The sequence below is a fragment of the Aphelocoma coerulescens genome, unplaced genomic scaffold (genome assembly GCF_041296385.1).
Source record: "Aphelocoma coerulescens isolate FSJ_1873_10779 unplaced genomic scaffold, UR_Acoe_1.0 HiC_scaffold_60, whole genome shotgun sequence".
Taxonomy (NCBI): Eukaryota; Metazoa; Chordata; class Aves; order Passeriformes; family Corvidae; genus Aphelocoma; species Aphelocoma coerulescens.
Window position 1 is genome coordinate 234,440 of NW_027183949.1, and position 16,651 is coordinate 251,090.

Consider the following 16,651-nt stretch of genomic DNA (forward strand, 5'->3'; position numbering starts at 1 on the left):
GGACACAACACACAGCTGTCCCTGTCCTGAGGGCCAGTTTGGAAGGGTGACAGTGGTGTTTTATTCCTACACAGCTCCACTGTGCAGCTCACAGCTCTCCTGAGACTTTCCTCAGTGCCTCTCTAAGCCCATCCTTTCTGCTCCACAGGCTGTAGATGAGAGAGTTCAGCAGGGGAGGGACTGTGTTTAAAAAAGGCTGTGTCAGAATGGCTCAGGAGACACAACTGATCTGGGCACCAGTGACACTGAAATTCATGAGGATGCCCCAGAAAACTGCGGCATTGCGAGGTGAAAGGAGGCGGTAGAGAAAACCTTCCCCTGCCATCAGCCCTGGCACCAGCTGGAGAGCCCCAGGAGAAGCCCCAGGAAGCCCCAGAACCATTCACCATCTGATGGGCACTGGCCACCAACAAGCAAAAGCTGATCCAGACCTGAGTCCCCTGAAGGCCACCCTGGGATCTCCTCCCACTGAGCCCTGGGAGAACAAGGAGCCTCTTTAGATTCCATCCCTTGGGCATATTCTTGAGAGAAGCTCTGGAAGAAGCCCCCAGGCACTGGGCTGAGGAGATCCCCTTCCTGGTGGCAGGGCTGTGATGGAGGTCAGCTCGCTCACAAAAGCCCTCACTGCTGTCCCTGCTTCCAGAGCACTCAGACCTTAGACCACCACTAGGGCTCCGAAGGAGAGTGTGGAAGAGTCAAGGGCACCTCTGAAAAGATCACGTGCTGGTGCTCCCTGTCAGTGCTGCTGTGCTGCAAAGCATTGCAGCTTTGACAAAAGTCTCAGTGCAAGGATGGCAGAGAAATTGTTTGATGCAGTTTTATTTTGTTTAAAAAACCAGAGAGCACAGTTCCCAATATAAACATTCTATGAGTCAAATTACAGACGAAAATATTGAAATAGAAGATGGATGAATAACAAGATTTTGTTGTGATCAAGATGATCACAAGAAAAACAAAAATACCCACCATCACCTCACTACCAATATATGGAAAGGCAGACTGGATCTGTAATGAGTTCCATTCTGAGTGTTATGCTGTATAAAAAGGGTACTTTATTCCTTCTGAAAAGCATCAAGTCATCATTTTCCTCAAGGCATCCTTGAGCTCCTGGTTCCTCAGGCTGTAGATGAGGGGGTTCAGGGCTGGAGGCACCATCGAGTACAGAAGTGACAGGGCCAGATCCAGGGATGGGGAGGAGATGGAGGGGGGCTTCAGGTGAGCAAACATGGCAGTGCTGAGGAACAGGGAGAGCACAGCCAGGTGAGGGAGGCACGTGGAAAAGGCTTTGTGCCGTCCCTGCTCAGAGGGGATCCTCAGCACGGCCCTGAAGATCTGCACATAGGAGAAAACCATGAACACAAAACACCCAAAGGCTACGGAGGTAGTGAAGACAGAAACCCCAAGTTCCCTGAGTGAGCTGGAGTGTGAGCAGGAGAGCTTGAGGATGTGTGGGATTTCACAGAAGAACTGGCCCAGGGCATTGCCCTGGCACAGGGGCAGGGAAAATGTATTGGCCGTGTGCAGCAGAGCAGTGAGAAAGGCACTGGCCCAGGCAGCTGCTGCCATGTGGGCACAAGCTCTGCTGCCCAGGAGGGTCCCGTAGTGCAGGGGTTTGCAGATGGACACGTAGCGGTCGTAGCACATGATGGTGAGAAATGCAAACTCTGCTGAGATGAAAAAGGCAAAGAAAAACACCTGAGCAGCACATGCTGAGTAGGAGATGTGGCTGGTGCCCCAGAGGGAATTGTGCATGGCCTTGGGGACAGTGGTGCAGATGGAGCCCAGGTCGGTGAGGGCCAGGCTGAGCAGGAAGAAGAACATGGGGCTGTGCAGGTGCTGGCCGCAGGCTACGGCGCTGATGATGAGGCCGCTGCCCAGGAGGGCAGCCAGGGAGATGCCCAGGAAGAGGCAGAAGTGCAGGAGCTGCAGCTGCCGCGTGTCTGCCAATGGCAGCAGGAGGAAGTGGCTGATGGAGCTGCTGTTGGACATTTCCTGCCTCTGGACATTGAGGTCTGTCATGGAGAAAAAAAACAGAGAAGAGTTAGAGGAGATGTCTGTAGCCAAAATCAAAGCCATTTCCCTGACACCTTCCCCTGTAACACACAGACACCCTTTTGTGTTTAAGAGTTCTATGGGTTTTCTTTTCAAGCTCCCCCCATATCTCTCCTGGTATTCTAGGTTGTCAGAAACCCTCAGCATTTCTGCTGCACTCAGGGAGAAGAGAGCAAGTTCTGTGAGGCAAAGTGATGAGCGGAGAGTGAAGGAAGATGGTCTGTCATTCTGACCTGTTCAGACTTTCTCTGGGCTTTAACCTTTCTCCGGTGAAGGGTGATCACCCTCCCGTGTTTCCCTTAAAAACCACCAGGTACTGCTGAGAACAGATGGATCCACCACAGTGCAGCACCACATTTGTAGGCAAGGACTCACGTGGCTCATTTCACCACCCCAACAGCATTTTCACTGTCATAACACCTCTGCCTTTCCCCGTGGGTCTTTCAGGTAACACAGAGATGCTCTAGCACAGGTTGGCATCTTGGAGAAAAGCTCCCAGCTTGGAAGGAAATCTCAGGGAGACATCCAAGTGTTCCAGAGCTGGCACTGGATTCAGGGAGATTGAGCTGCTGCCCTGGCTGCACTGACAGCCCTGCCCAGAGCCGGGCACTGGGGACAGCGTCACCCTGAGCCAGCTGTGCCCCCTCCCAGAGCCCCCCAGTGCCAGGCAGATGCTCCCGGCCCTGTGCTCTGCAGAGGGAACTGGGCCCGGGACCGCAGAGCTGCCCCACAGCTCTGCTGCAGCTCTGCCTGCACAGGAGGGGCTTCACGCCTTGGACCCCCGGCCCTGAGGGCAGAGGCTTGGCTGGGGGACAGAGGAGGGAGGGACTGCACTGGAGGGGATCCTGTGGAGATCTCTAAACTCTCCCTGATGCATTTCTGGGTTTTGTTTTCTCTCATTGCCTGATCTTCTCTCTGCTTCCTGGAGATTTTCCTCCTGGGGCTGTTTCCCTGTGCCTGATCTCTCCCTGCCAGCACTCACTGACCCCAAAATCTCTGTGCACTGTCCTTGGCCCTACAGAAACCTGCCTGTGTGCAGGGCACTGGCTGGGGGCAGGTTCTGTTTGCAGGGTGGAGAAAGGACAGGTCAGATTAAGGCTGGTGGGTCCAGCCAAGGCAATGCTGGTGCTGTGCGTGGGCACAGGAGTGGCTGAAAGCACATTAGGAAACTCCCCCAAACAATCCCTAGAACTAATAGTTCTGATATACCAGGGACATGTCAAACTTAATGATAGCTTTAATATTTGTTCCCCACCATTCTTCAGTAGGAGAGAACTGAAAACAAAGGCTCAGGAAATGTCCTCATTTTCATAAAAATCCTTGTCATGGAAATATTCTGGGAGCGAGCTGAAGCTCTCAGCATCTTAGAGCTTCCTGAACTTTTCACCTCCTCTAGACTCGAGATTCTCTGAGTTGTACTTACAGAATCTGTAGGCATTGGGATGTTGCAGCTTGAGGAGATCACTGCAGGAGCTGCAGCTGCCTTGTCCTGCAGCCAGAGGCTTCCTGTGTCAAGGGCTGGCCATGATTCTCGCGCAGTCACTTCTCAGCATCTTCCCAGCCCTGCCTGCCTGAAGCTCTCTGTGCCTCTGTGCTGTGCCCGGGCTGGCTGCAGGCAGTGGCCCAGCCCTGCTGGGCTGTGCCCAGGAGCTGCTCCTGGCCAGAGCTGTCTCTCTGCAGCGCTGCCGCTTGCCAGGAGCTGCCTCTGTGCCAGGAGCCCGGCCCAGCTCAGCAGCACAGACACAGCACAAGGACTGGAATGATCCTCTTGGGGCTTTGGTGCTGAGGCTCTGAACATCAGTCCCTGAGAGGGAGCTGAAGAAACCTCTCAGGAATTCAAAGTCACAATCAAACTCCAAAGTTTCTTGAAGTTTTACTGGGTCCCACTGAGAGACAGGACTGAGAAAGTGTCCCCAGGTTCCAGGAGAAGAAATCTGAGACCAAATCATCACCAATCCCTCAGTGAGGGATGAAGAGGAAGAGGCAGGGCCCTCACAACCGGAGGAAGAGTCAAGGCCACAGATAATCACCCGCTCCCGGTCCTCAGGTGAGCTGTGAGATGTGTGAAAAGATTTCAGCCGCCAGTCGGGAGAGCCCCTGGTGACCCGGCTGCTCCGTGCTGGGATATCGCGGCTCCCATGTGGAGCTGGATGGTGGTGAAGCCAAGCAACCGGGATCCCTGTCCCAGGATTTGGGCATTGACCGGGTGTAAGGACCTGATAATAAGAAAAATGCCTCAAAAATTGCTTTGTCATTGTGTCTGCTTATTGTAATCTCTTTGAACACCTGGAGACTGTGTCCCCCATGTTTCCCTTATCCCCCATTCTGTGTCCCCCATCCAACATCCTCCAAGTCCCCACTCCATGTGCCCCATTTCATGTCCCCCCATCCCCCATGTCCGTCATCCCATTCCTGCATTCTATGTCCCCCATGTTCCCCATTCCATGTGACCATCCTGTGGCCCCCATTCCATGTCCCATCTCCCATGTCCTTGTCTTCCATCCCATGTCCCTCATCCCCCATGCACCACATCCCCCCTGTCCCCATACCATGTGCCCCATATCCCCGTCCCATGTCCCATCCAATTTGTCCCACACCCCCACGTCCCCCATTCCATGTCTCCCATTTCATGTCCCATCCTCCTCCCTGCCCCAGCCCTGTATCCCCGCCCATGTCCCCCTGGTGTCACCACGATGTCACAGAGGCCCCACCGAAGTCACAGTGCCACCAGCAGCATCACCGAGTGTCCTAGGGACACAACAGGAGCAAGTCTGGTGGTGGGACATCCCAGATCCCCCCCATCCTGATCCCACATCCTGATCCCACATCCTGAGAGAGTGCAGAATGAGCTCTCACCCTCCCACCACCAGGAGGACCAAGGTGGAGCTCTGGGGGAGGACAGAGGTGGCTTCAACCACCACCCCCAAAGGTACCGGCATCCCCTGGACCCCTGGGAATGTCAGATCTGTCGGGATCATGACTCAGTTTCCCTCAATTCCCAGAGAGGAAGGAAATTTGGGACGTGGTGACTGACTTTGTCCTGGACCAGCTCCTGCTGCGGAACAAGGTCACCCCCGTTCCCCCACCATGTCCCCTCCTGGGGGTCAAGGTCACCTCTGGCTCATTCCAAAATCCTGAAATTCCACTTCCAGGGCGAGCAGGTCCCAAAATCCCAAAGTTCTGCTTGCAGAGGGTGCAGACCTCAAGATCCCGAAATTCCGGTTCCATGGAGTGTGGACCCCAAAATCCCAAATTTCCACTTCAAAATCCCAAAATTCCACTTCTGGGGGGAAGCAGATCCCAAAAACCCAAAAATTCCGGTTGCAGGGGGTGCGGATCCCAACCCTTGGCATCCTGGATGTGGTGCCCTGGCAGGCGCAGGTTGGGGACATGGAGGTGACAACGCGGAGGCCGATTTTTTGCCTGGCCAGGAGTTTGGTCCAGAGCCACAATTTGATGGATGACTGGGAATTCCAGCCCGGTAGGACCATGGGCATTCCGAGGTGGACATGGATGGAGGGGGAGAGTTGAGGGAAGGGGTGGAAAATGGGGAGTTGAAAGGTGTGAAAAGAAACCAAAAAAATGGGAGGACACCCTAAAAATCCATGAGGAGATGCCAAAAAACCACAAGGAGATCCCTAAAAACACAAGGACATCCCAAAAATCACAAGGAAACCCCCAAAAAATCCAAGAAGAGATCCCAATAAAATGCATGAGGAGCCCCCCAAACCCATGAGGACACCCTAAAAAGCCCCATGAGAAGAACCCCAAAATCACAAGGAGCCCCAAAAAACCTGTGAGGAGATCCAAAAATATATTACAAGACCCCAAAAAAGCACGTGACAAGAACCCAAAAAACTAGAAGAAGACCCCATAAACCCATGGGAAAACCCACAAAAACCCATAAGAAGAACCCAAAAAACCATGACAAGCCCACAAAAATCATAAGGAGACCCCAAAAACCCCAAGAAGACCCCCAAAAAGCACACAGAGACCCCATAAAACCATAAGAAGACCCCAAGTGACCATGAGGAGACCCCCAAAACACAAGACCTTGAAAAAGTATGTGGCAAGACCCAAAAAACCATGAGACTAGAAAAAACAACAAGAAGACCTCAAAACCACAAGGAGATCCCATAAAACAATGAGGAGATCCCCCAAAATGTAGGGATATCCCCTAAAACCCATGAGAAGACCCCCAAAAATCCCACAAGGAGACCACCAAATTCACAAGAACCCCAAAAAACATGGGGAGACCCCAAAATCCCCACGAGAAGTCCCTAAAAATCACAAGACCCTAAAATGCATGAGGCACCCCAAAAATATTGTGGAGACCCTAAAAACCACAATAAGACCCCAGAACTCACCAGGAGACCCCATAAAGCCATGAGGACACCCCGAAAAACCATGAGGAGACCCTCAAAATCATGAGGAGATCCTCAAATAGGAGACCCAAAAATTACAAAGACCACAAAAAAAAAAAAAAAGAGAAGACCCTGAAAACCACAAGGAAACCCCCCCAAGACAACAAGAAGACCCGAAAAATAACAAGACCCCACAACACCATCAGGTGACCCTTACACCAATGAGGAGACCCCAAAAAACACAAGAGGACCTCAAAAATCATGAGGAAACCCATAAAAAAGCACATAAATCAATGAGGACCCCATAAATCAATGAGGAGACCTCAAAAAATACAGGGATACCCCATACAACCATGAGAAGACCCCAAAACCCATGAGAAGACCCTATAAGACAAAGAGAAGACCCCCAAAAAAACCATGAGAAGACCCAATAGAAACATGAGAAAACCTCAAAAACCCACAAGAAAACCCCCCCAAAACAGGAGAAGGCTCCAAAACCCCTAAGGAGATGCCCAAAAAACTAAAAAAATCAAGTGGACATCCCAAAAAAACATGAGGAGACCCCAAAAAAGCATGAGGAAATTCCATAAAACCACAAGAAGACCTCCCAAACCACAAGGAGACCAAAACAACCCCACAAGAAAACTCAAAAAACCCCTGAGAAATCTCAAAAAACCATGAGAGGACCCCAATAGCCACAAGGAGACCCCATAAAAACTGAGAAACACCCAAAACCCCACCAGAAAACCCCAACCCCCCCAAGAATACCCCAAACCCCCCATCTTCCATGTCCTGCCAGGGAACCTGGATCCCCTGCGGACGTTTGCGGTGGCAGCGGCACTGGGGCTGCCCCGGCGCAAGGTGGAGGGCGCCCTCCAGACCACCATGTCCCTCCTGTCACGATGCTTGGGGACAGGTCAGGACGTGGCCCTGGTCCTGAGGGACATTGGAGTCCTGCTGGTGGAGCGGCGCAAGGTCCGGATGAGGTTCTATTACGACTTCCTGGGGGCGGTGGTCGGGAAGGAGAACCTGGAGAAGGGGGTCTTCAAGGTGAGGGGGTTGAGGGGATTGGGGGAGGGGAGTGGGGTGGTCCTTTAAAATTCCCTCATCCATGGGGAGAAGGTCCCACCATCTTTGGGGTCATCAAGTCCCTTGGCCATGTTGAGGAGATCCCACCATTTTTGGGATCCTCCAACATTTCCTCATCCACATGGAGAAGGTCCCAACGTCTTTGAGGTCCTCTTTGGGCTCCTCCAATGCTGAATTCCTCATCCTTGGGAAGATCCCACCATCTTTGATCTCCTTCAATGCTGAGTTCCTCATCCACATTGAGGGGGTCCCACCACCTCTGGGGTCCCTGAGTCCCTTGGCCATGTTGAGGAGATCCCACCATCTCTGGGCTCTTCCAACATGCCTTCATCCATTTTAAGGAGGTCCTGCCATCTTCGGGGTCCTCTTTGGGCTCCTCCAACACTATGTTCTTCATCTTTGGGGTCTTCCATTGGGGAGGTCCTCATCCACGGTAGGAAGCTCCGGCCATCTTGGGGCTCCTCCAGCGCTGAGCTCCTCATCCATGATGAGAAGATCCCACCATCTTTGGGGTCTTCTAATGTTGAGCTGCTCATCCCCAGGAGAAGGTCCCATCCCTGTTCTCTTCCGTTGCAGATCCAGGAGCTCCTGGACATGGTGGTGCCTCAGGGGGTCCCCGTGGCCGCCCTGACCTCGTTTGGCTCCATCATCGTCTTTCCCGAGTGCGTCCAGGGTCGATCCCGGCGCTCTGGGAAGGGGGGGATGCTGGGGTGGGACCAGAACAGGGTCTGACCCAACCCACTCCAGGATTCCTTGGATTTAGGGGGCCTGGAATTCTGCACTGGGTGGGCCTGGGGGATGGTGGATTCTGGGAAAACTGTGGTGGGTTTTGGGAAAATGGGATGGATTTGGGAGAACATGTGGCGGATTTTAGAAAAAAACAGGTGGATTAAGGAAAATGTGGTGGATTTGGGAAAATGTAATGATCGGGAAAAACATGATGGATTTTGGAAAAACAAGCTGGATTTGGGGAAAAACAAAGTATATAAAGGAAAATGTGTTGGATTTGGGGGAAAACAAGGTGGATTTGGGGAAAATGTGATGGATCTGGGGATAATGGGGGATTTGGGAAAAACATGGTGGCTTTGGGGAAAAACCATGGTGGCTTTTGGGGGGAAATACGGTGAATTTGGGAAAAAAAAGGTGGATTTGGGGAAAATTGTGGTGGATATGTGTAAAATAAGGTGTATTTGGGAGAAAACGGTGGATTTGGGGGAAACGTGGTGGATTTGGGGGAAAAAACAAGGTGGATTAGGGAAAACAAGGTGGATTTAGAGAAAACAATAGTGGGTTTGGGGGAAAAAAACAAGGTGGATTAAGGAAAATGAGGTGAATTGAGGGGGAAATGTCATGGATTTGGGGAAAACCGTGGTGATTCCAGGGCGATTCTGAGGTGATCCCGGTGTTTCCCACCCAGGTTCGAGAGGGAAATAGTCCAGGTGCCGCTTTCGAGGGTGCTGCTGCTCCAGAGCCTCCAGAACCTCCCCAAGGAGACCCCACATCCCAGGGGGGAATTGGGGCCACGGATCAGGAAAGGCGGGAAAGGCAGGAAACCTGGGAGAGACAGAAAAGGTAAAATTAAAAAAAAAATGGGGAAAAATGCAAAGAAATGGGGAAAAAGAATGGGGAAAAAGAAAGAAAAAAAAGGTGAATAGGAAAAAAAAGGGGAAATGGGAATTAATTGGGATAATAAAGTACAGGAGTGGGGAAAGGAAAGAAATAGAGAAAAAATCAAGGAAAGGGGGGAAATAGCAAAAAATGGGGGAAATGGGTATATTTGAGGATAATAAAGTGTCTCAGTTTTGGAGACAAATTTCAGGAGGAAGCGCCCTGGAATGAGCCTCTAGGGGGAAAGGGTTTCAGTAACTCCCTTTTCTTCTGCCAGGGAGAGAAATGGATACCAGGGGATGAAAGCGAAAAAAAAGTAAAACTGTTTATTAACAAAGCAAGATACCCACAAAGCCCAGGAAAAAGAGAAAACTGAACCTTACACCCACCCCCACCTCACCACGTGGCCGAGAGGCAAAGACGGCGGCTGCCCTTCTTTGTCTCTGGGAAGGGGGAGAAAAGAAGGAGTTCCCGCAGCAGCTGGGAACCTCTTGGGTTTCTGGCGTGGGTCTCCTCCTCGCAGCAGGCGAAGGTGGTGGAGTTTAATGTCCCTTCCATCGCTGGCTCGGTCTTTCCGGGATTTGGACCGGCAGGGGCCGCCCCCGCAGGCTCCTCGGGCCAAAGAAAAAAACAAACTGAGACAGTTCAAGGACAAAAAACCCAAAAAGCCACCGAAAGGATTCACCGGGGAAAAGCCTCCAGGCCAGGAGAAGGGAAAAAAACCCCAAAAACCCCAGGAGCTTCTTACCTAAACTGGCGAAAACAATCCAGCAAAGGCAGCGAAGTACCAACCCGTGCAGCCGCCGACCACGCCAGAGAGAGAGATTGAAGTGAACCGCGCAGGAGCCCAAGGCTCCGGCCCCACGCCCCGGGCCCATCCTAAAGCTACAGCAGCCGTTTTCTGGGCACAAAGCACAGTCAGGGAACAGAGCATCATCACAAAATCACCCCAAGACATAAAGCAAAAAAACTGGGGAAAAATCAAGGAAAGGTGGAAATAGCAAAAAACAGGGAAATGGAAATTAATTGGGACACTAAAGAAAAGAAGTGGATGGAAAGGAAAGAAAAACCAAAGAAAAGAGGGGGAATGGCAAAAAATGGGGGAAATTGGAATTTTTGGGGATAATGAAGCAAATAAATGGGAGAAAGGAAAGAAACTGGGGAAAAATCAAGAAAAAAGGGAAAATAGGAAAAAACAGGGAAAAGAGCAAAGGGGGAATGAGTGAAAAGGCAAAGAAATGAGGGAAAACTCAAAGGAATGGATAAAAATGGGAAGGAAAGGGGGGAAAGTAAAGGAATGGGGAAAGAGCAAAGAAACGTGGGAAAAAAGGGAAGAAATGGGACAAGTGATGTCACCTCTGACTTGGCCTCTTCTTCCCAATTCCAGAGGCAGCTTCTGGAATATCAGGAGCAGAGGAACAACCTGAAAAAGAAACTCCAGAAAACCAGAAAACCCAGGGGAGGAAGCGGCAGGAGAGGAAGTCGGAAATGGAGCTGGCGAAGAAGGAGAAAAAGTCAGGAAAGTCAGAAACTAAACTGGGGAAAAAGAAATCAGAAACTGAATTGGGGAGGAAGGAAAAGTTGAGGAAGTCAGAAACTGAACTGGGGAAAAACAAGTTGGAAACTGAATTGGGGAGGAAGGAGAAATTGGGAATATCAGAATCTGAACTGGCGAAAAAGGAGAAGTTGGAAAAATCAGAATCCGAAGGGATGAAGGAAAAGCAGGAAAAATTGGAAAAGTCAGAAAAGTCGGAAACCGAAGGGAGGAAGAAGTCGGAAAAGTGCCCAGACAGGTGAGGCCGAAGGCTTTGGGACAACCTGGTGTCCTCTAGCTTGGGATGACCTTTCTCGTTGGATCCTTCCAGGGATCATCCCAAGATTCCAAAGGCCAGACAGCAACGGGACAGCTGCAGGCACCGGCGCCAGATGCACACGGCCAAAACTCCACACTCCAGAGGAGGAAGAGGAGAAGGAGATGAGGAAGAGGTAAAGAAGAAGGAGAAATCCAAGCGGATCCATCCTCAGGATCCCTGGAGCTTCCAAACGCCGGTGATCACGGTGCTGTCGGCGTCCAGCTCTGGCTCTAGCATTCCCGAGGATCCCGATCCCAAGGAGCACCTGCCCAGCCCTGCGAGGCCGAAGACAATGAGGATGAGCAATGAGAACTTCTGGCCAGTGCTGGAGGTGTCTCTGGAGTAGTTGGGAATCTCTGCAAATCTCCAGGAATCTCCATGAGTCTCCAGGAGCCATCAATAAATGCCTCCAGTTTGGGGCAGCTGAGGGGTGACTGGGAGGAGCTTCCTTCCCTCAGGATCCATTGGGATTTCCAGAATTTGCCCTTTTTGCCCCAAATCCCATTGGATCCAAGCCCAAATCCCATCAGATCCACCACAAAATCCCATCAGATGCAACCCCAAATCCCAACAGATCCAACCCAAAAACCTGTCAGATCCAACTCCAAATTCTAGTGGATCCAACCCCAAATCTCAGTGGATTCAACACCAAATCCCATCGGCCCCAATGCTGTCTCTGGGGATGGCTCATGGTCGTTTGTGCCGGGAATTGTCACTGTTGCCCCCGGACCTGCCGCATCTTGGGGGATATCGTCACAGGCGTGAGCTCGGCCGGGACCCTGCGGGGGTGGGTCTGGGGCTGCCCCTTCTGTTCGGGATCGAGGAGCGGCCGCGTGGGTGGCGGAGTGAGTGTGGCCGGCCCGGGTATTGCTGCCCTGGGATTCTTGGCACTGCCCCCGAAGCCTGCCTGCTCCTTGCTGCTCCCTGCCGCCCGGGGGCCCGGAGCCGTCCCCGCCGGCTCCCTTTCTCCGCCATCACCGCCCGCGAAGGCCCCGCCCCGCTACCGGAGCGCCCCCTGCTGGCTGCGAGACAGCGCCTGCCCCGCCCCCCGGGGCCCCCAGCGCCCCCTGCCGGCTGTGGCCAGAACTGCAGCCACGGGGGAAGGGGAGCCCGACCGGGGAACTCCTGTCACTGCTCGGTTGTTGTATGATCTCTTCTGACAGGAATATATATGTATGCATATGTATATACACAGTTATTCCTTTTCCCATATTTCTTCCGGGGAGCCCCTGGTATCATGAAGTGACAATTCGGAATGAGGGGGTCATCCTTCCATTCCAGGAAAGGTCCCGCCTTCCTGGGCAGGCATCTGTCTTTTAAACCAAGACACTAATGTACCCAGGGACCTCACACAGACCCCCTGTGATGTCACAGCCCACTTTCTGATGTCACAGTGTGCCCTGTGATGTCACACCACCATCCTGCGATGTCACACCTTTCTCTGATGTCAGAGTCTGCGCTGTGAGGTCACACAGCTGTCCTGTGACCTCACAGCTCACTCTTTGATGTCATTCAGTCACAGCCTGCTCTGTGATGTAACAGACTACTCTGTGATGTCATACAGACATCCCATGAGGTCACACAGACATCCCCTGAAGTCACAGGTCCCTCTGTGAGGTCATAGCTCACTTTATGATGTCATCTAGCTGCCCTGTGTTGCCACACCCCACTCTGTGAGGTCACACAGCCCCTCCATGGTGTCACAGCCACTCTGTGATTTCACAGCCCTCTCCGGGACATCCCCTGGTGTCACGTTTTGGGTGGGAAGGACAGGTGGCCTCCAGGTGCATTTCAGCCCCCTCTGCCTGCAGCTCCCAGTGCCTGGAGGTGCCCAGCAGCTCCCACAGGCTGCAGAACCTCTGTGCCACCCCTGACAGCCACAAGTGCCCGTCCTCATCCCGGCGGAGCTGGCACTGCTTGGAAATCCCGGCTGGAGCGTGGCTGTGGAGCGACCGCTGGGCTCAGCAGGGCAGGGAACCCTTGGGGGCTCCCCAACCCCCCCCAGTTCACAGCACCCGGTTGTCCGCCTTGGGGAGGGTGATGAGCCGGGTCTCCACGGGGCCGCCCTCCCGGCTCACCGCCTGCTTGGGGCTGATGTTGGCGATGTCGGGGAAGTTGCACAAGTGCTGGCACTTCTGTGGGGACACCGCCGGGGTGGCACCACTGCCACCCGCATCCCCACACTGCGGGACCCCCACCACAGCCACTGCCAGGGCCTCGGAGCCACCGCAGCTCCAGGACATGCCACTGTCTCCGGGCATGGGGATGGCAGTGTCTGGGGCAGATCCCGGGCAGGGGACATGGAGTCTCCTCGGGCCAGTGGCGCTGGAGCTGCTCCAGGGCCAGCAGGGGCTGGAGCTTGAGACCAGGCCTGTCTGTCTGGCAGCCCCCGAGCTCCCACAGGGATTTGCTGCAGCGGAGGCCCTGGCAGGGGAGGAAGTTGTGCCACTGGATGGGGCTCTGCAGCGGCACCGGGATCCGGGACGTGGAGCTGCCTGGGACAGGAGGCACAGGTGGCAGGCAGGGTGTCCCCAAGGATGTCAGACTGTCCCCATGGGTGTCAGGCTCTCCCAGGGGGTGCCAGGCTGTCCCCAGGGGTGCTGGAATGTCCCCAGGGATGCCAGAATGTCCCCATGGATATCAGGCTCTCCCAGGGAATGCCACGCTGTCCCCAGGTACACAAGGCTGTTCCAATGATGCCAGGCTGTCCCCAGGGGTGCCTGGTTGTCCCTAGGAGTTCTAGGCTGTTCTGACGGGTACTAGGCTGTCCCAATGGGTGTCACTCTGTCCCCATAGGTGCCAGTCTGTCCTGATGGATGCCAGGCTGTCCCCATGGGTGCCACATTGTCCTCATGGGTGTCAGGCTGTCCAGTGGCTTCCAGGCTGTCCCAGCAATACCAGACTGCCCCTGTGGTTTTCAGGCTGCCCCAGTGGGTGCCAGGCTGTCCCTATGGGTGTCACATTACCCCCATGGGTGCCAGGCTGACCTGATGGATGCCAGGCTGTCCCCAGCGATGCTGGGCGGTCCCATGGGTGCCACACTGTCCCCCCAGACCCCGGCTCACCTGACACGGCTGCAGACCTGTCCGGGGCTCTGCTGCTCCTCCTCAGCGATGTGCAGCATGTCCAGCAGGCTCAGCCCTTCCTCCTGCATGGGCAGGCTCAGCCCCATGACCACACAGCCCCTGAGGAAATCCCTGCGGGACTGGGCAGGACACAAGGGTTTGGGGGGTTCTCCTGTCTCCTGCTGTGCCAGGACACCTGAGGCACCCCAAGACCCCTGACCCATGCTTGTATCATCCTCATGTCCCAGTGCCCATGTGAATCACATCCTGCCCCAGGCTCTGGCTTCCTGCTGCTTCCCTGCCTCCATCCCTGGGGCATGGCCCCTGTGAGGAATGAGACAACTCTTTGTAGAAATTAAAACAATTTATTAAAACAGAAAAATTGAAAAATTGCAAAAAAACTAACAAAATATAAAAATTTGGGATCCAAGTGGCTCAAGGTATGCCCCAGGAGCGCAGGGATTCAGGAACTTAGGCTTAAGGCAGCTCTGAACCTCAGGTAGAGGAAAGGAAAAAAAAAACCCAAAACTTGCAGTCTAGGCTGGTCAAAAAGAAATCTATTTCTAAAAGCCCCTAGAAAGGGGTAGGTTTCTCCAGCACTGCCTTAGCAAGCTGGAGAGGAAGGGAGAATGAGGGCACGTGTCTTTCTTTTGCTTTCTTTTATAGCTTTTGCTCCGCCCACAGTCTGCCCACAGCCCACCCCTTTGGTTCAAGGTGATTGGTGTTTTCCCCTTGACAGACCATCTCTGTCCACCAATGGCTCTTCCTGGTCAGAGGGGTGATATTAGTTGAGATAAGGGTCATGTGCTTATGGGGGCTGGGCTGTTTGTTGCAACTGGGGCTTTTAAAATCTGCCTTGAAACCAAGATACAAGTAAAACAAAAAAATACATCCAACACATCTTAAAACACTTGTAAAAGTATACAGTAAACACAGGAAGACCATAAAAACTTGATTAGTGTACCTGGACTGATGGACTGATTTTAACATTCAATTTAAAAATATTAAGCTCAAATTAATTAAAGCACTTAATATGCAAAGACCAAGCACAAATAGGGATTTCATGTATGACAGCCCCCTCATGGGACACGGTGACCCCCATCTGGGCAACCTGGGGTGGCCTGTGCCCACTGTGGGATGGCCACGAGCAGCTCCAGGTGAGCCAGGTAAGAGGATCCAAATCCTCCAGGCACCAGTGGGCACTAGAGGAGGAGGAGCAGGATGAGGACCCAGCCTGGCAGGGCTCACCTGGGCAAAAGGGTAATCAGTGATGGGGTAGGCCAGGACAGGCCTGGCCCGGTCATTCAGCAGCTGGAAATGCTGGGACTGTCCCAGTCCTCACTAGTTGGGGAAGAAGAACCTGATGGGGACAGTGGAGGGGTCTCAGCGCTGCGTCCCCCAGAGAGCACAACCCCAATCAGCCCTCAGAGAGTCCCAGGGAGCTGGGCTGGGGCTGTTCCTGGTCCTGTAACCATGACCTGGTGTGCACAGGAACAGGAGATACTCTGAAATTCCTTCAGGAATGTGGGGATACCCCAGAACCCACTCAGGAACAGGGTCCCACTCAGCCTCATCATCCCCAGCCTTCAGCTGTCTCATCCAGGCCCCATCCCACCCTCACAATCCCCACCCCAACACATCCCACCCTCCTGGGCAGGAAGCCCTCTTCAGCCTGGCCTGGAACACTTCCAGGGCTGGGGCAGCCACAGCTTCTCTGGGCAACCTGTGCCAGAGCCTCAGCACCCTCACAGGGAAAGAATTCCTTTCCAAAATCCCATCTAACCCTGCCCTCGGGCAGTGGGAAGCTGTTCCCCCTTGTCCTGTCCCTCCAGGCCCTTGGAAAGAGTCTCTCTGATCCAAGAATTGCTGCTCCTCCCTGTTGTTGGGAAAAAGCTGATTTTCTCCCAGTGGCAGCGGCCAAGCCCTGAGCCGGGGGCAGGACCTTGCCCTGGAGCTCTGCGGGCGCTGCGTTTGTTCAGCCCCAGCAGAGCAGGCGGAGCTCAGAGCTCCCCAGGGCTGCGGCTCCTCCCGAGGGGCAGTGCGGGGGCAGCTCCGAGCTCTGCCCCGGGGGAGCAGGGACAGGACCCGAGGGAACGGCTGGGGCTGGGCCAGGGCAGGGCTGGGCTGGAGAGCAGGAGGAGCTTCTTCCCCCAGAGGGGGCTCGGGCACTGCCCAGGCTCCCCAGGGAATGCCGGAGCTCCAGGAGCCTTTGGACACTGTTCCCAGGCCCAAGCTGGGATTGTTGGGGTGTCGTGGGCAGAGCCAGGGGTTGGACTCGATGATCCCGGTGGGTCCCTCCCAGCTCACCCCATTGTGCAGTTCTCAGCCTTTGGCTCAGCCTTTCTGTCCCCACGAGGAGCTGGCAGAGCTGTGGGGGTGGGACAGGACCAGGGCAGACCCGGCGTTCCCGGCTGTGTGACACAGCAGTGGCAGCCCCAGCGTTCCATCCCTGGGGATGCTCCAAGAGAAGCGTCCAGACCCGCCTCCAGTCAACAAAAGTGACTGACTGCTGACCCTGAGTGACCATGGCCCTGCCAGCTCGGGGCACCGCTGTGGCAGCCGCATCTCAGCCATGTCCCAGCTCCTGCAGCCCTTCCTCTGCCCTGAACCCTACTGCACC

At 54.0% G+C, this 16,651-nt stretch overlaps 1 protein-coding gene across 2 annotated transcripts; it reads right to left on the minus strand.

Annotated features, from left to right (window-relative positions):
* Positions 1-826: 826 nt before the first annotated feature.
* Positions 827-2,393, minus strand: LOC138102018 (olfactory receptor 14J1-like). 2 transcript variants are annotated; one of them, XM_068999770.1, is made up of 2 exons: positions 2,286-2,393; positions 827-2,012 (listed from the first exon to the last, which is right to left on the minus strand). In XM_068999770.1, exon 2 carries the CDS (start codon positions 1,987-1,989, stop codon positions 1,072-1,074), a length of 918 nt encoding a protein of 305 aa, XP_068855871.1. In that variant the 5' UTR covers positions 1,990-2,012; positions 2,286-2,393; the 3' UTR covers positions 827-1,071. The 2 variants fall into 2 exon arrangements, with proteins under 2 accessions (XP_068855871.1, XP_068855870.1); XM_068999769.1 differs by lacking the exon at positions 2,286-2,393 and having other exon boundaries at positions 827-2,019.
* Positions 2,394-16,651: the final 14,258 nt, after the last annotated feature.